This window comes from Phaenicophaeus curvirostris, chromosome 1 (assembly GCF_032191515.1).
Source record: "Phaenicophaeus curvirostris isolate KB17595 chromosome 1, BPBGC_Pcur_1.0, whole genome shotgun sequence".
Lineage (NCBI taxonomy): Eukaryota > Metazoa > Chordata > Aves > Cuculiformes > Cuculidae > Phaenicophaeus > Phaenicophaeus curvirostris.
Window position 1 is genome coordinate 188,765,394 of NC_091392.1, and position 20,113 is coordinate 188,785,506.

The window sequence follows — 20,113 nt, forward strand, 5'->3', positions numbered from 1 at the left end:
CATTATTGCAAAGCTGTAACTAGTACTCTTTTTTTTCCAGATTACCCCCAAACACAATAAAGTAAAAGTTAACTGAAAAAAAATGTTTTGCAGCTTCATTGCAATGTATGCAATACTAGAATAATTTTGATCAACCCAACGGCCAAGTTAAATAAGAACTTTACAAACCCACTCCATACAATGAACGGATAATTGCTTATAGCCACTGCGAGAGTGGGCTAACCACATTAGTAAGTACACGCAAAAAAAACCCATAGGAAATAGTGCTTATTCAGTACAGGTCAACGATTAGCTCCCTCTTTGTAACTCAGGAATTTCAAGTTCACTTTAATCTAGTGTAATTGAGCTAACCAACTCTTACATTAAAAAGCAATGATTAAGTTAAATTTCTTGCAGACATTCTGTACCTAAAACAAACACGCAGTATGCCTCTGGCAAAGAAGGATACTAATTACAGGATTGACTCATAAGATGAAAGGTTGCACAAGTTACTACTAGAAACAAAAGTATGGTAAACTGGTTTCAAAAACATATTGAAATTCTCAGACTCTGCAGTTAAGATGAGAATTTCATTTTCTAACTCTAATTAACAGTGTCAAGAAACAAAACTAAAAATGCTAGCAAATCGCTTGTTCCTATTTTAGATGAACAAACTTGAAGTGAAAATTGCAATTGCAAACTTCATCATGCTATATACTAAGGCATTTTTTAACTTAAAGAAGTGAGGACTACGGTGAATTTTTACTACACAGTAAACGTGCAAAACCAAGTATTTTGGTCATTCTCAGCTTTCTATTTTTTATATAAAACATATTCTTAAAATGGATATTTAAGGATTCATTGCATTGTTGGGCAATGAATCCTTAACTTTACTCTTAATGCAACAATTCATTCCCTAATTTAAGAAGGAATCACAAAAGAAACACATCAGCAAGGTTCCAGACATCTGTGGGGAAGGATATACAAGTTCAAAAGTAGTTTTCTATTCAAACTGAAGATTATACTGGGATGAGCAGATAGGGTTGCCAGCTGTGAGCTGGAACAAAGATACAAAATCTGCCCTATACGATACTGTGCACTAATTTGATACAACCTTCTGAAGGCCAGATGGCACCATTTATGTCCTCTCTAATTAACAGCTGCATGACCTTGTGATGTGAATTCATGAAACAAATGAAATTTGATTCAATTTATTTTAAAATCACAAGCTTACATTTCCATTTTCCTTTCAAGCTATACATTTTTCATTACACTGTAGTAAAAAATGAGGATTGTATTTTCAAAGATTTCCACTGGAATATTGTGTTGTCTCTGAAACACATTAGTACATGCTTTAGTAGATAAAACTGGATTACACCATTAGTGCAGTTCTCATGCTGAAACTAAAATGCCAGTGTAGCTCAGCTTGGTCAAATATCATTTCAACTGTATACCACCTACTTAAAACTTTGCTAGATAATGACCATACATATTTTATCTACAAATTTTTCAGAGATTATAAGCAAATAGCATTGAAAAACATGCCCATTCCCAATCCGTTCCATGACTTTGATTTGTATGATGGAAGTAATTTACAGTACTTCTGTTCACTAACTCTGAAAATCATTTACTATTTATAGTGCTAACAGCTTTCTAAGTAGGGACTGCTACCAGTAGTCTTGTAGATTTTATATTACAAATTTTGAACTTTAAAAGAAATCATCTTCTCTAGTATTCAAATTTTCCTATCTCCCTCCAGTCATTATACATAAGCCCATTATTTCCCCTTTCTCTACATTTTCTTTTGTTGAAGAATGGAGTAGGAACTTATGCTGCCACCTTCTCTGAAAGTGTGCTAATGTAGTTCCCTATTCACTACTAGATCACTTTTTTTTTTTTTTGTAAGATCAGAACATTCCTTATGTGAGGGCTCTGTTACTCTGACAGCATGGGCAGGAATTAGTGATCAAGGTCAAAAGGATTTAGAAGTGACAATAAATGACAACATTATTGCATTTACTTAGATAATGAAATTGAAGAAAGCACCATTCTAATCTTATCACGTAGCTGGATCTTTAAAACACTGATGTCTGCAATAACACGAATTTACAATTCTGAAATTATTTTTAGCAGCCAGAAATGACAACTATCGCACCCATGGGTAACACTTAGTACTTTGCAGATATATGATAAAAAAAAAACCCTAAAGACAAATTCCCTGTTCTCAGAAACTTGGCCTTCAGTGGTCAGGAAGGAAAACGACTTTTCCCCCCAGAGAATGCTAAAGCGCCAGGAAGGAAAATTCTTTCACAGATACACAGACTAGCATTATGTAGGCACTAAAGAAATGATCCACACACTCAGTGATAACTACCAAGCATTCTGACAGTTGTTCAGTCAACAAACCCAAATCAGCTCAATCCAGATAAATTCAGAACTTAAATGACAGGGCTACAGAATGTCAGGAAATATCTGACTATCAGAAAAAAACCCACTTCCTATTGATAGTCTCTTATAGACCCAGGCACATCTCTGAGGGTCAATCAGCACAAGCGTGGGGCACAAGCCCACCAATTCTGGAAGAGGAAAACTCATAGCAGCATCCCACCGGCATTACCATCACAAGCTTGCACAAATTAAGAGCATAACAGAACTAGTAAGACTTGCTTTGGTTTGGTATTTTTGCTGTTGGAAGAGCTGCTGCTTTCCTTCATTCATCAGCTAGCAACAGAAGTAGTGATACTCATGAGTCTCTGTTAGCAGAGAGACAGTAAACTGTGAATCTTTCAAAAATACAAAAGTCTTAATTGGCACATTGAAATGAAATGGGTATTCTACCTCCTTATTTATCACTTACTAGCATCAATAGCATTTTGCATAAAATGTATACATACATGACTGCCCTTGAACCAAAGCAAAGAGTATTATTTTCAGACCCACATACAGAAACTAGCCAGGATATGAGGTTACAATATTGTTATTTATTGAAAGACAGGTAGGTTTTGCTGTCTGTGTATCCATTTGAGTTTCCTTCTTCCATACAGTACCACCTCAATCAGACAGATTTTACATCAAAAACACTCCTCACTGTGGAACTTCCCATCTACATTTTGATCCAGAAGAAAGTTTCACAATCCACCTCACACGGCCTTAGTTATGACAACACGTGTGAAATCAATCTAACAAACCACATTTTGCCAAAAGAAAAATCACACACTATAACTACCATGTGCAATAAAAGGAAAGGTTTAACAGTTTCCTTGAAAAGTCAAAGCACACCCTTCTGTAGAGCCTCCAGGAAGGAATACTACCAAGTAGTATGTATTACATCCCAGTTTTGTTTGGCTTTACACTGCTACTGCAAAGTCTGTGTTAGTGAACCATACGCTGATCTTGCATATACCAGAGATATATTTACAGGTATCTAAACAACACTGCGTTTAAGCTGCTCAAAAATATTTTCATTACAGAATTACAGATAAAATAATTAAGAAAAAAAGACAACACTTTTCTGAATGAAAAGGTACAAAACCCACACCAATTTATACAGCAGGAATTTCTTGTAATGATTCTTTTACACAGATTCATTCCTTGATGTACAGGATTACTCATCATAGCGCATGAAACTGTTAAACTTTTTTGGCTCAATAAGTTGTATTTTAGACTTCATTCCTGATGTTACACTTGAATTTACAATTCCCATGTTTTATCCCATTACTTGTAAATCAAATTGTGGAAGACTATGGCATACTTTCCTTCCTGTGATCATACTTTTTTTGTATTTTTTCTTGGGAAGGCGAGGTGGGGGAAGAAACTTTTTATCTGTTTATGTTTTTCTTCCTTCTTAGAGTTCTTGGGGTGGGAGAAAAAGAAAATATCAAAGGCATACTCTTTGTCCGCTTGTGTTTTTCTTTTTTCAAATGCACTGACTTTGGCTAAACTTTACAGAGCCATATTCAACATTTTAAGTTTCCATTTGATGTTATCAGCAGACCTCCTGTAGAACTCACTAGTCATTCTTAACACATCTAGTAATACAAAGGTAGTGAGAAGGAAAACTCTCAGAGGACTGCCCATTATTTGAGATTAAAGAGCAGAATAATTGAAATAGAAAGTCTGACCTAGTCACCTGTACTTCACACAAACACAAAGCAGGAAGTAGGGAGGAAAGTTTGGTTGATTAGTCAGATAATCATTTAAATTGAAATTCACTAACTTAACAGCTTAAGCTTTACTTCAAAAATACAACTTAAATTCTTAACTATTTGAACAAATTCCTGTTCAATATAGGAATAGTTTTACTGGTAGAGGCTTCAATAAGCATATGCAAACAGCAAAGATGACCGATACACTTCTCCCCTCTTTTTCAAAAGAGATGAGTAATAAATTGGAATTTATTATTTAAGCATCACTTGGGGTTGTAGTCAGAATGGTGGAATTATGAACAATATCACTGTCGTAAGAAGAAAACTTAAAATAATTAAGCTGTGTTCAAGAAAAGGACTCGGCAAATATCCCAACCTGTTCTGCCAAGTATGGCATCAGAAGATACCATGGAATAGATAGTCCAGAGATAAACCAGACTGACTAGGTTTTAGATCCTGATGGTTTCTTGGTGCTAGCTGGGCACACAGCTGCTCAGCGTTGCAAAAACTCTGGAATGACCACTGAAGAGTACAGAGAACTTCCTAGGTGCCTCCTTAAATTCTAGCTCCATTACCTCTTGGATCCTGCCTAGTCCATACATATGTATGTCCTTCCACGGATCAGGGGAAAGCAGATGAACCACAATACTTTTGGCCTAATCTAAGGCTGAATTATGTTCACACCACCTGGACCCAGAATCAGTGGAATATTCCTGGAGATCGTAGCCTGTGAATGACTGTAGGCTTCTCAAGGTGTTAAGCATTGGCACAGGTACGTAGCTGTCAAGCAGGACAGTTGATGATGCAATTTTGGAGTCGGGACCCTTGGCCTATTTGGACATCTAAGCTTAAGTAATTCTAAATACTTGACAAGGATAATGCTACTTATACTAAGCATACTTCTAAAACATGCACTACAAGCCTAGTTCTTTTATTTTCTAGTTTGAATAGAGCTACTTGAAACTCACTTCGTGAAATAAAATTTCACTGCAAAGAAACCTAAGTTAGATTTGAGGCAGTAGGCACAAAATAAGTGATCCTGTTTATTGTCATTTTAAGATCAGCAAGTTTCAAGCACTCATTAGAACTGCTGAAGTTGTTCAAGTAACTATCCTTTAGGACAGAGTCAAATGCTAAATCTTATTTAATACAGCAGACATTCTACTGAGTACTTCTGTTCTACAGAGGATACCAGTAAGTGAATCAACTCAATAGAACACGCCTACAATTTTGCAGCCCTAAGCTATATGACACATGATTGGAAATCTTTCTGATAAACCAAATTTTCCTCTGTTAAAATAAAACAAACCTTCATGGAACAAAACATGTAAAGATAGTGCAAGAAAGTGGGCAAAAGTCTAGCTGTTAAGACTGACTCAAAGCCCTCAGGGCTTTGGCTTCCAAATTTTGATTCCTTGGTGAAGTGCCTGGCCAGCCACACAGAAATTCTGTTGGGTTTGGAAACAGCACCTCCTTGCAATGTCATTTCAACATTTTTAGGCTAAATTTTCTTCTACGGAGTTTTTTTTCTTTGTTTTGGTCCAGTCTGCACTATTTTTTTCTTTTTTTTTTTTTTTTTCTTCTGTGAAGGAGTAGGTAGGATGGTGGATAGAAATGAGGGAAACACTTCTGACCAGTTCCGTCTACTAACTGTAATACGTATTTAATGACAATAAACTACATAATGAAGCACTTCTATAGATACAGAAACCAAAATGAGAGGTAGAGACAATAGGAGTTAGTGAAAGTATTTTAGGAATTCATATATAACAAAGGCTATTCTCTGACCTAGGCAAGGACAAAGTTTTGGAACATGATTAAACACAGTCAACGAATATAAATTTCTCCTCCATTAAGTAACATTTCAGATCTATTATATCTACTTTTAGTGGTAACATCTGTTACTAAAAGAAGGAAAAATCTGCCCCTCTTTGTTTGCAACTTTGTTTGAGGAGGGTAGTCCAACACAAAGAAAATTCAGAATAGGAAGCAGAGAAGCTGTTTAACTCTATGTCATACATGACTCTTTCCCCAATGGGTCAGGAGCACCACAATTATCAAGGACAAAGAAGTGAAAACATGGAGGCTTTCTAGGTTAACTCTTTGATCTACGATGAGTGAAAGGAATAAAATTATAATAAAATTTTATAAGACATGAATAGCAATTCTCATCTCTCTGAAACACCTCATCAAAATTGTTTCAGACTTCCTGTAGATAATTTACTCTACCATCAGGTCACAGATGGAAAATATCAGACTGACTTATTACATTTTTACAGAAGTATACATTTCAGTTACGAGATAATGGAAAGCTAATGTCTCTGTAATAAAATAGTACAGATATTTATAGGCTAGTAATGCTATTAGCTGTATTTAAATTAGCTGTCGCTCCTTAAGACTTTTGTGAAAGTTTTATGTGATATCCCATCTGCTTTCTATCACAGCATCCAATGTGGCAAAGAGGATTATGACAGATGCTGTGAGGTAAACCCAAATCAGAAAAAATACTGAAATAAGATGGACGTACATGTTCAAATAAAACCAAATAATTAAGAATGGTTTCACTTGCTATACACGTTTAGCCAAGAGTTGCCTCCTATGCAGACAAGCAGCCTACATTTGAAGGCCATTTTGTATTAGTAATACAGAGAAGTTTACTGTACAAAGCAACCAAATAAAAATTACAGAAAAACTTAACAGCTGCAAAAACATTATATGGATTCTGAAAGCTTTCAAATCACAAAATTTGTAAACAGAAAGAAGAAAGTGATACAAGTAAATTAAAATTCCACTATGTAAACAGAGAAACTAACGTGGAATAGAATGTAATCCAAAGATTACCCTGAAGTTAAAACACTGTATTTATGCTTAATAAAATAATGTAAAAAAAACTCTACAAAGGCTGAGACAATGGGGAGCTTTCTGTCACCACTAGTGACATTTTATAGGATACATATGTAGCCAGCAGGCTTCCAGACCCCCACCTTGGCCCTTACTTTTAATCATGTATTTTGCCACTCTTCAATATTCCCCTACAGACTTATTTCTAGCTTTTTGCCTTCTTTGTTCTGAATCATTATACTTGCATACCCCAAACACCCATCACATTCATACAGAAGTCCACAAAACTGCAAATCTTGTAAAGGTAAATAAGCGAATTTATGCCAATCTTACTTTTCCTATACTAGCTACTTTCAATACAAGGAAGAAAGAAATACCACCAGATTTTATTCCTTAAACAGACCTTTCATTAGTGAAATTATAAAACTTGCAGATTTAAAGAGTGAGACTCAGCTGCAGTTTAGGACACATACACTGAATTCTCAGAAAAAGAATTCTGTAAACATACAAAAGCAAACAAAAAAAAATCCGCAGTAGAAAACTGTAAAGGGAGCTTTGCAACCTATCTCAGTGAAGGCAAAGTACTGTAGAAATTCCTTAAAGAAACAAAATTTAAAGTGGATAAGATATGGACGCCTTACACGAAAATACAATGTTCTCACTATCATCTGCTACATGCATTTTGTCTCAACAAGCTGTACTCCTTACTTTTTTTCCTCATCTTAGTAAAAACTGTATATTTTCTAGTTATATTTGAAACCACTATCACCAAAATCAATATCTCAACACATGGCAAAAAAAGTAGCATTTTTAGACCTGAGTGCAGGTTTATTTCAGATGCACATGATGTTATAGCCACTGTAGGTATTTCCACTGCTGTGACTTATTCAACAAAGCATTTCTGCTTCATTGAAGCAAAGAATGCATTTATTTCCTGGAACACGTAGAGGCTAGTTTCCCAAGCTTCACGCAGAATGGTATCCCACCCCCATCCTCTGACACCCTCCAAGCTTCCCATGCTCCTTACACTATGTCATGAAGACAAGCAAAAGTAGTCCTGGAGACAGAAAAATGAGTTTGACTGGAAATACTGTGCTATTTTGTTTTTTTTTTTAATACAATTGTGCAGATAATTACAAAAAAGACGGACAAAGATGTTCCTTTAGTGGTGGTTTGGCTGCAAGATGTTCTTGGTACTGGGGTGTTCATTTTCTCTCTTCCTTGACCCCTAGAATTTATTCCAATTTAGCTGATACAGCCAAACTCTAAAATATTCTGAAATACTCTAAAATATTCTACAATTCACGTAACAGGGGAACACCATTGGCTGCAGACTGGTGCAGAAAGAAACAGTAATGTGGAAGTGCTAGGAACTTTTTTCTAGTACAGCTGAAAAAAGTTCACTGTCTCAGGTGTTTTTTGCTTAGTAGAAAGTCCATCCAGAGGTTAAAGGACTCTAGTGAATCTGATGCTGTTCTGCATTTCGAATTGAAAAATACAACAGAAATCACTTTTAGGGATATCTGACAAAACCAAGTTGGTAAAATAATACTATTGCTTTAATTTTAATCTGCCACCTTCTTATGACCACAAGAAGATAAGGATTACAGTTTCTAATTGCTTAGGCACATGGTTTAGTGGTGAACTTGGCAGTGTTTGGTTAAGGGTTGGAATTGATGATCTTAAAGGTCTTTTCCAACCAAAACGATTCTATGCTTCTAGTGAGATTTGTTTATTTGCTAAGACAGACTACCTGAAAATATAATGCTTGCTCAAAGAAAGCAATATCTTTCTGAAATCTTCTGCTCCTTACCCCAGCCTTCACATGTTTCTTTCAGTTATGCCACCACAAGTGTTTTGGGGTTACAAATATTACTAGATTTTAAAAATAACCCAAAAGAAGGGAGTTATTTTAATTATTTTTATATCATTCACAATCTTGTTTAATGAATAGTTTCATTAACAGTTTAAGTTTAACCACTGGGCAACACAACACTGTCCTGAGTGAGCTTAAGAGTGGTGCGGGGGAAAAAGTAAATTAAAAAAAAAAAATCATTGAACAGCGTCTACATCACTGTTTCTCTGCTGAACAGAAACTAGTTTGGGACAGTGTATGCTTACCTATTTCAGAACTTACATCTTTGATTTCACTATAGTTCCCAGTTCAAAGGACTCCTTTTGTGTCATTCAGTTGAGAAAAACTGATGTCTTCAGGCGAGAAAAAAGTGCCTTCAGTTTAGAAAGTGAATGTAAATAGTAATTGTAAAACCACGCTTTCATTTCTAATCTAACGTTTAGATGCCAACCCTATATATCGGATTGGTATTTATAGTTTGTTTACCCATACTAAGCAAATTAAACTATAACTATATCATTGTGTGTTTAATTTTCTGACATCCTAAAAACATACATAAGTCATTGTGTTCCCTCTAAAGTTTACACAAAGGTGATGGCAATTCTCCTGGCCTCCAATACTCTTGTTACTTGTTCATTAAAGAATCCTTTCAACTTTGCCTCTAGCACTTCACAAACTCATTTTTTTCCACGAGTAAATATTTAAACCAGATCTGTTTTAAAATGTCCACAGAAAGAAAGAAGATAAAAGCAAGTATTTGGCTTTATAGCTAACCAGGTAATAACCAACTGCTACTAGGGCTGAAAAAAAACTTAATGCATTTCTCAGCTTTAACATGAACCTTTAGCCTAAGTAGGGGGCTGTGGGTCTTTGCGCCTTTATAGTAATATTCTTAAGCAAACAAAAGATTGCCACACTTCACAGGACAATTAATTCACTGAAACAGGACATTTAAACTTTTCTTTTAAGAGTTAGTTGCACTAATATTTGACTTTCTGTTTCAGTGGAAAGAAAGGATAAGGCAGGCAGATAATTCAAACTTAGTCCTCTGATCACTGAGAACTTGCCCCATACACCTAATGGTCTGTCTCTGTTTAAATTCAAGTAATGCAGTCTTAAACATACTAACAACCAAAATATATCCACTATTGAAATAAACAGCTAACACTTTCCACATTCGGTGGAAAAAGCTTGCATTCACATACTGTTTATTACACTTCCTCACAGAATCATGTTTTTTTTAGTCTTAAAACTGAGATATTCCCACCTATTTGATGTTAGGCAAAATGCAGTCAGATTTCATTATATTTACTTAATATTATAGGAATAATTACCTAGGCTGCTCTGAAGAAGGCATGTACACTCCTAAACTGAGAGAGCTTATGTCAGAGACCTGAAGTATGTAATACAAATTCTGTACAAAAGCCTTCTGAAAACCACAGTGACATTCAGTAATCATACTCCACGGCTGGATTTACATTATTTAAAGATTTTAATGGTTGATTAGTATGTAAATAAATAACATTTTAAATCTTTTATTATTGCTTCTGTAAAAGCCGGAAATAATTGTCAATTCTCACAACTTGCTTCCAGAAATATGCAAAACAAGCAATTGTTAACACTTCTGCTATTTAGTCAAAAGCTTTGTCATAGCCATGAGATCAGAGAACAAAAATGTCTCTACTCCGGATTTACCACTGCAGCTTGTGGTGCTCTTGTGCAAGAGAAAATGCTCTTCTCCACAGGATTGTCCGTTGCTCACTTAAAATTAGTAGCATCTTTCTAATGATCCAATTTAGGACCCAAGCTTCGGTTCAGTCATGAAATCCAAATCACTAAACAATTCTGACTTACTTCAGAAGACTTGGTAACTGTTCATCCACCACCTTCTAAAAATCAGACTTTGTGATTTTGGAAAAGATGGAAATAGGGATATAAGTCACTAACTACAGCGAAAGCAGAAACATAAAGGAGGCAATTTATTCTTCTTCATCTTCAATTGAGCAAGAGAGCAGAATTTATGTTTGAATAGTGTGTTTTCTTAGAAGAAGGGAACAAAGAAGAGGAAAAAAATGCATTACATGAATTTATAAGTTAGAGATCCTACATCAGAATAATACTGTTGCATTTCAGATTTCACTAACTTTTTTTAATAGATTAATAAAAAGAGTAAAAACAAATGAAGGGGATAATACTTTATTTGATCAACTGGGAGGATTAAAAATAAATGTACATATGAAATGGCCTGTTTGGGTACAAACTGTCTAGAAATATCTTCTGTAATTCATTACATTTGAAGTTATTTGCTTCAGTAGCTCAAGATCAGCATTTCATTCTGGCATCAAACCCCACAGTGTTTGCTACGAAGAACATGCTTTCTATCAACACTTCTAAGATATAATGTTGTCTAAACTACTTGAAAATATTTGAATTTATTTTCATAGAACGGGTTAGGTTGGAAGGGACCTTAAACATCATCAAGTTCCAATGCAGACACCTCCCACTAGATGAGACTGCTCAAGGCCCCATCCAACCTGGCCTTGAGCACTTCCAGGGATGGGGCAGCCACAACTTCCCTGGGCAACCTCTGCCAGTGTTTCACCACCCTCATCGTGAAAAATTTCTTCCTAATGTCTAGTCTAAATCTACCCCTCCATTTTATAGCAATTCCCCCTAGTCCTATCACTACATGCCCATGCGAACAGTCCCTCCCCAGCTTTCTTGCAGCCCCCTTCAGGTACTGGAAGGTCGCTATAAGGTCTCCTTAGAGCCTTCCCTCCTCCAGGCTGAACAACCCCAACTCTCTCAGCCTGCCCTCATATGGGAGGTGCTCCAGCCCTCAGATCATCCTTGTAGCCCTCCTCTGGACCAATTACAACAGTTCCATATACTTCTAATGTTGGGGATTCCTGAACTAGACAATAATCCAGGTGGGGTATCATGAGATCAGAGTAGTCGTATATATAGTGCTATAAAAGATATTTATTTATATTGTTCTCCCTCGCTGTAACATTAGTACAAAAGTTATTTTTAAAGGTATCAACAAATTAACCCTTTCAGGTGTCAGGAAAGAATTAATACTCAATGAGGCCTACCAGATAGTAGGCAGAGGGTCTAGGGAGACTACCTTTCTTTTGGCATTAATACAAAACAGAAATTAAAATGGCTCCCTAAACCTGCGGTGTGACAGGAATGTTTATCCTGAGGTGACTGGTCATATGAGGGAATTTTGCAATAATAGATCTAGGCCTGCTGAAATGTGTTAACAAAATAATTTACTAACAAGAAAATGGGCCTTTAAAAGAATTATTCACAACTGTGACTGTCATTTTTTGTCAGTTTTTCAAATTAAAACAGAAAACATTCTAAAGCAAAACTTAATCCCACTCCAACAGGAGGAACTTAGCACTTACAGTGAGGCTCATAGGGAGGAGGAGGATCACCACAAGGAACACACTCCATGTCTTGAAAGCCTCCAAGCTTAGTCTTTCTATAAAACCTAGATGACAAAGGAAAGAAAACAATTAATCAAAACAAGTACTTTTTCCTCACAAATCAACCAAGTGTTTCCATAAAATTCTCTATAACTGCAAACCTCTGTCAATTTGTGTCCCAGTGCAAACTATTAGGAAACAGAACAAAATAGAAGTAAACAAAAGTACAGTAGATTTTATTTAATAGCACAGCAGTAGACTAAAGTAAATTGAGGAAAAATTCTAAATTTGTTAAACCAAATGCATACTCAGTATAATCTTATACTCACATAATAAACAAACAATTCTGGAGACTTCGGACAGAAACTAATATCCTTTTTTCCACATAGATCACAATATACAAGGCAAGCATCATGAACTTGCATTATGCAAGTTTTTTTATACATTTTAAAAAAAGAACTGATTAATCTGTATAACTCTAAAAGAAACACAACATTACAAGGCAAATAGCACCACTAACAGTATATAATGGACCAGATGTCAATGCTTTTTAGTTAAAAATCCCAGACGTCCTCTAGCTCAGTAAAAATTACTCATGAATTGATTAATTTATGTACTTGTACAGAAGGACATCACTCAGAACTGTATTTTAACAGACCAAAAAACCTTCTCTGACTCTGCCTACTCTATACAGGAAGGCCTTCACTGCCAAGCAAAATCATAATGTGCAAGGACCACGAACAAAGTGATCGCGTTTCTCCATTTTGTTTCCATATTATCACTTAAATTAATACTTCAAACATTCTAGATATCAAGCACTTCAAGGTTTGAAAAACTGGATATTGCAAACAGAAGTATACGTCAAGCAGAAAACAGGTGAACAATAACGTAAAAGTCTAGAGCAAACTAACTAGCCACCTACTCATTCCTCAAGAAATCAAAGCAAAAAAAAAATTAAAAAGAAAAAAGGTTGTCATACCCAAGGAGACATTTTACTTTAAAGGCTCTTCAAGAACTTTAATACTGAGTTTATGTTTGAGGAGTCAGTGACAGACAGAAGCCCACATTCCTAAATCAAAGAATAAGAGTAGCACCAAATGAAAAACTAGAACTTGAATGCTACGTTTCAAATCTCTATAAGAGTATGACTTCCTCTTAAGAACTTACCTACAACAGCTCCCTAATCAAGTAGGCCTGTCTTTCAACCAGTCATTAGTACTAAGTTAGAACCAACAGCTGTGGTCTGTTCAGGATGAGTATGCGAATTAAGTGTTAACTGTAGAGGCACTGGCACATTACATAAAAGGCACTAAACTCTGCTGATGTTAAATTACGAACATTATGAATGCCATTAAAGTAGGAAGACTGTATCAGCTAAAGCAAACAGCTTTCCAACTGCTCAGGAAACTCACACTTTAACAATGTGAACAGAAACAGGCTGTAAGACTGAAGGGGCCACTGTGATCGCATATTCCAAATGAAATGTGTTAATATTTGGTTTTAGCTGACATGCCTACTGTAACGTTTTGAAGCTGAACAATAGGGAATGGTATTTTGGAAACTCTTGCAAAACAGAAATAATATTGCTGAGAGGTAAAACATTAGCTAAATCGTTTGGGTTTGCTAGCTATATCCTCCATTCACTTATGCAGCATCTAAACTGATGGACAAGTATGAGCAGTGGTGTGTTCTACTGTTCTGTTCCCCCAAACATCCAGACCAGATGACCTGCAACTCCCCCAGCCACGACTCCCTCCCTCCTCATGTTTCCAACTTTGCTGCCAGTAAAAGCAGGTTGTGGAAGTAGTATTCTAGATGTTTATTTGTGTTAAGTAGTAAAATGAGAGCTGAGAAGCATTCCCAGGTCCCCTAGTTTAAATTTACCCTTAATTCATGTTTCATTCTAGCTTCATTTTTTGTTCTTTTCTTGTCTTCCAAAATTTAGCTGATGCTGTTTACACCATGAGAAGAAAATCTTCTCCCTGCTGACAGTGAAATAGGCCCTACAACACATATATATTAAAATGCAATAAGAGCATAAATCCATCCACCACGTGGCTGCAGGTAGTATCAAAAGTGGTTGTGAGTAACATCTAACACATCAGGCTGCAGTTTCTTATACCGTGATTTAAACTAACATTAGTTACTAAAGCTTTACCATGTGTTTTTAAATCAAAAGACGTCACTTCTGGCTGGAGAGTAACTAACTGTATGATCTTCAACAAGTTCAAGTATTTGACAGCTGGCATTCAAAAAAAGTATATAAAATAAATAAAATAAAATGGCTGAGATACATAGGAAACAAAGGTATGAACATTCAAGCATCTCTAAAATATATACCCTGAAAATATAAAGGCTATTACAATTGCAAATCAGTTCTTATAATCTACTTCTATCAAACTACCAATCTATAATTCAAAAAAGTATCAGAAATGCCTTTGGCAGGTATTTATAATAATGAAACTTAGCCACAATGTGAAAACCAGCTTTTACAGACCTCAGCACTTAATATTAAAAAACAGAGAGGATTATTAACTGACATTTGGGGTGACTGGACAACAAACTAAGCACAGGTTTTTCAGTGAGTCTCCACACTGTTAAGTTGTTCCACAACAATTCCTTCAGATCCATTTATGACTCTAAGATCATGCTCTATGACTTTACCAATATGGGGAAGGAAATTTAGGACCATAAACCACAGCCACTTCTGACTTAAAAATATATGTGCACAAGACTTACTAGGCACAAATCTAAGGAGTGGGGGAAAGGAAGCAAATAACGTGATCTGTCATCAACAAGGTTAACTGTCTGTTTCCAAATGTTTAATTCTTTATAGTAATGAAATAACTCACCAGTAACACTTAGGTTTTTTAAGTATTTTGCTCAGGCACTGTATAAACAATACTCTCATATATCAAGTAAGTAAATTATCTCATCTATAAAAAACAGTTTGATAATAAAGATTACAATTCTGAAATTATGTGCTCAGGTCATAAAGAAAAATATTGGCAAGGCCAAGACTAGAACCAAGGAACTTCATACATACATAAAGAATACAAACATTTACCTGAAAAACATGAACAAACAAATGTTAATGCAAATTAGTTTTGAATTTGTTCAAATCTCATCTCCAGAAACGGACTTACCCTGGTAAACAGTCTCCACATAGTGCATTGCTGGTGGCAGAACAGTTCGCCTTCTGAAACCGGTTCACTAACGCACAATCCAGACAAGGCTTGCATTTCTGAAAGCCCCAGTCTTCCTTGAATCTGTTTGGCCTGCAGGTCATGCACTGTGCATCCTCCCCATACCCAAAGCCGCATTCCTGTAGGGATTAACAAGTAATAGCAAGCTATTCAGTTACTGAATTTGAGAACAAGAACAGAATGCTGGGATAAAAATGAAGATCTAGTGTAATTATTACTGAGAATAGGTCTTTCTAGAGACAAAAGCTATCCTTTCAGCAAGTTCAAATGTGTCTTCCACTGCTAATAATCTCCCTTACTTCTATAAGTAATACTTAGTCACCCACTTTATTCATGAAACCACTGTGTATTTGAATGATAAAGGGCTTCAAGGACTCCCACAGTTTCATTATTACTAGCTTATGGCAGAATTATTGAGCTGTCTGTTTTTTAATTAGGTCTGTCATTTAAAAGTGCAGAAACTGGGACAAGGGAAGTATAAAGGCACTTACTCAATTATAAAAACAGCAAAGAAGCACTTTGATATTAAGGTTCATAGCTAAGGTGAACAAAGTTAATTGCCAAGGAGAGTGCAAAGATCTTCAAAAGCTTAGAATTTCTGTTACCAAATATACCAGAGCTGTTTAATGACCATCAGCTAGGCACGAAATGTTGCTTGGCCACTAACAACTTCGGAAGCTCAATCCGCTCCAGTTCTAACAGTTTTTAAATAGCTGGGAAAGCTTAATAGTTGCGTGGATCACAAGGAGGCATACTTTACTATATTGTTAGGGCTGGTTATTTATCCCAAATTTAGCTTTTAAAGAAATAATTTCCATTCATTTGCAAAGGGACACCTAATAAAACTGATAGACTGCAAAGAGAAACACATCAACAATGTGTAATACCTCAGGGGTGAAATCTATAAAGAACTATCAATCTATTTTATTTTTATGTCATTATTTCTTAGAGTTATTAAGTTACTAAGAGTTGCTGTTCTCTTCTCATCTGAATATCCTATTAAATTTCTGCAGTATCTAGGAGCTAGCTTTGATGCGTTAGTAACACACTGCAGAACAGCAAGAGCGATACAACAAATAACACAGGGATCTCCTCCTGTATGTGGTCTCAGTGGAAGAACAGGGCACCTTCCCAGTAATAAAACCACAGGAAATCCTCAAATAGGTCAACTTGAGAGGTTTCCACCAGTTTCCTCCATAACGCATGCATGTTTACTGCATATAAACAACTTTTTCCAAGTTCACCCACCTAAGCAAATCTGCTGCAGTAAAAAAAGCTTTGAATCTTAGAAATGCACTTGGGATTCTCCAAGGTTGTGCACTGAAAGCATCCATAGAACAAGCTCTGTGATGGAGTTGAACAATATGTACTTTATAGTCTCTTTAGTTTGCAATGACAGAGCAACAATAAACAACTTCAGACGCGTTTTACTAGACATTCTAAGAATTTTCTATTTCGCTTCTGAAGAAGAGCAAGCACTCAAGCACACAGAAAATGAACAATTTTAAGAAAGTAACTACAAACAGACACTATATGTAGTTTCCTTCCTTGATCTTTAGAGCCAGGAATTAAAAAATAAGTTTCAATTTTGTTTTGTGTTTTTAGCTCAAGTGTCATTTCTCACTACTGATGATTATTCAGATTAAGGAACAGATAGACATATCATTGCAGGCAGTAACAACAAAAACCCATACTATAGTTCCACACACTGTACAGCATGCTCCTCCTGTGAGATACTGACTCCAGTAAAACTGGTAAGTCAACGGAGATAAAAATATTTATTTTTAAAACATTCACTCTAGATATAGAACATTGCATACATTTTGATTCAAACCTACCAGTTTCAGCTAGGAATCAATGTCAAAACAGCAGAGGTTCTGGTAGTTCTAATTTACATCACCTAAAATTACCTTACTGTGCTCAGTTTTACACTCAGTTTACGCAATTTTAAGGCCGTATACAAAAATTATCACCAGGAACTGCAACTAGACTAATTTATGTTAGGTAATTTTGTTCTTCCTAAGTCTAAATAAACTTTTTCATTGAAGCTCATTATTCCTTAACACATTCTTTCTAAATACCTACTCTTTACTCTTTCGTCTTAGATCATCCAAATAGTAGTATTACAGGATATATTATATAACTCCGACAAACCATGTATATTCAGATCTCTTGATAAATCACACAGAATTCGTACCTCCCAAGTCCTAGCAAACTTTCAAATATAAGGTTTAAATTAACTTAATTATAAGTTTTCCTTTCCAGACTAACTTTGAAGTTTCTGATCAAAAACAAGCAAATACCAGGAAATAAAGTTAGAATTAAATGTCTTCAACTCACTGGCCCAAACTACCAAAGCTTGAGTAAATTGTAGCTCTATCAGATAAGCTTTGCTATAGTTGGATGTTATGGACACATCTCGGTGGTAACGTGAAATGGTTTACTTTAAAGCTATAAAAATGGTGGATGCAATATAAAGAAACCTTCTGCCCAAAGTATTTACATTCCTACGTCTTTTCAAACATGGCTTCCAAGTCCTTGCCAGGAATTCTGCAGATATAATCCATAACAACTATAACTTTATGCATGTGCTTTTTATATTCACATAATATTTGAGGTAGGTAACTGCCTGGCAGGTGCAAATAAATATTTAAGCTTGTAAACCAGGCAGAACTTCAAACAAATCCGTACTCGTAATTAACCACGTTCCCAAAACTGACGGACATGCTTTAGACGATGAATTCAAACCTTTTGAAATCCTGAACTTTATAATATAGCAGTCCAGCAAAGATACAAACAATTGACTGTATGTCTTTTATCAGTACATGTGCAAACCCAATGTGCACCAGTTTTCTTAGTGGTCTATTTATGAAGCTGTCAAGTTATATGGCTGATGAGATCTGAGTAGTTCCCACCTCCCCTCATCCCTTCTATCCACCCACTCATATTTTTAAAACAGGGCTCATCTCCCGTGGCAGTTCACATCAGGACCACAGAAAAGAGAAAGAGTTCTAACTTCGGTTAGCCAGAAAAGAAGAGCACATAAATATACACTATATTTATTTCTCCTATTGTGAAGTGTACCGTAAAGAACACTCAGCCCACTCCTCCCTTTCCATTCCCCCTTCTCAGTGCTACCACCAATGATACCAAGTAACTTTAATGAAAAATTTCTTTCTCAAATGGTACACAGTACAAACCATGAAAACACAAACATTAATTCAGCAAACTGCATTAGAATTAAGAAATCCTCAAAATTCAAATGCATTTTTATTTTCTTGATGTTTATACAGCTTTCACTATCACAGTATTGTGACATCTCATTACCTTTAGAATATGTATCCCCAGAACAACTTTGTTCAGAAGTGGGTTTCACTACAGTATCAAGTGAGATGACTGGTCAAGGCCACCTAGGAATCTGCAGCAAACCAGTCAACAAGTCAACTCATAACTTAGCTTCAAGTTAAAAATATTAGAAGTGTACAATAATATAGACACCTCTTAAAGTACTACATCAGCAAGGTTAACAGTTTCTTTCAGCATACACTACTCAAACACTAATTCAGACAGAACCACCCAAAGTAGAGCAGACTATAAAGGGAGTTAAGTGGTACGGTTTTTCCCTTAAAGCTGAATACAATGCAGAAAGTAAATGAACAGTAAATTAGATTTTAAACATTCTTTCAATTAAAATAACCTCAAATTTCATTTAAAAAAATGCTTTCAGGCATTATTAAGATTGTAATCTGCAAGTACATTTTAGAATTTGTTTCCAGTTCCACTGATTATCCACAACCTATGTAAATCCCTAAATGGTGCAGCACAGAGATGTTCCACTCAGGCCATGATGATTACAAGAATATTTGGGTATTCTCAAGAAAGTCCTCCAGCTATTAAGACATTTGTAATTGATGTGAGGTCATACAACAGGTTGTGGCACTGGTTATGGGAAATGAAGTTTCAGTAATACCTTTGAGTATATGGCCTTGCTGAATGGCATACAGTTTTAGCAGATGAACACACCCACCCAACATGGTGTCACCTGCAAACTTATTGAGGGAGCACTTGATCTCCTCATCCAGATCGCAGATAAAGATGAAACAGAACTGGCCCCAGCACTGAGCCCCAGCACAGTCACTGCAAGTGACTGGCCAACAACTGGATTTAACTCCATTCAGGGATTGTTATTGATACAATAACAAAGCTGGCCTTCTTATGATGGCAATATGTTAGGAGTACTTTATTAAAAAATAATATAAACTTAAGCAATCAACGGATTTTAGTTCTAGTTAAGGCAACATCTGCAGCACTGCTGTTAGAACACTCGATAGGGAATCAGAAAGGAAAAGTTGAGTGTGCTGTTTTTTCTTATTTTTAAGAGACAAAGAACTACTTTAAAAACATTCTTGAACAGGAGAGCCCCACTAAACTGCAACAGCAAATCTAAGAAGAATAGCCTAGATTTGGAAATAGTTACATGAAATAAGGCCATGAGTTTGTTGGTTCTGTTTAATGCAATAAAGGCTGTCTGAAGTTGTTTATCTATGCAGACAGGAAGGTCAATCCAAAAGACTGAGCACTGATTTGCTACTAAAATCACTCATCATAGAATTGCAGGACAGGCCAAGGAGGAATGAACTTTGAATCATAGAA

General features: G+C 35.8%; 1 protein-coding gene across 2 annotated transcripts in view; it reads right to left on the minus strand.

The window, feature by feature from the left end:
• Positions 1-20,113, minus strand: part of TNFRSF19 (TNF receptor superfamily member 19) — a 64,069-nt gene that overhangs the window by 22,829 nt on the left and 21,127 nt on the right. For both annotated transcript variants that reach the window (XM_069883191.1, XM_069883199.1), the window contains exons 4-5: positions 15,401-15,579; positions 12,234-12,319 (exon numbers count right to left, since the gene is read on the minus strand). In XM_069883191.1, the coding sequence (XP_069739292.1) occupies positions 12,234-12,319; positions 15,401-15,579 (265 nt within the window). The remainder of the gene's footprint in view (positions 1-12,233; positions 12,320-15,400; positions 15,580-20,113) is intronic.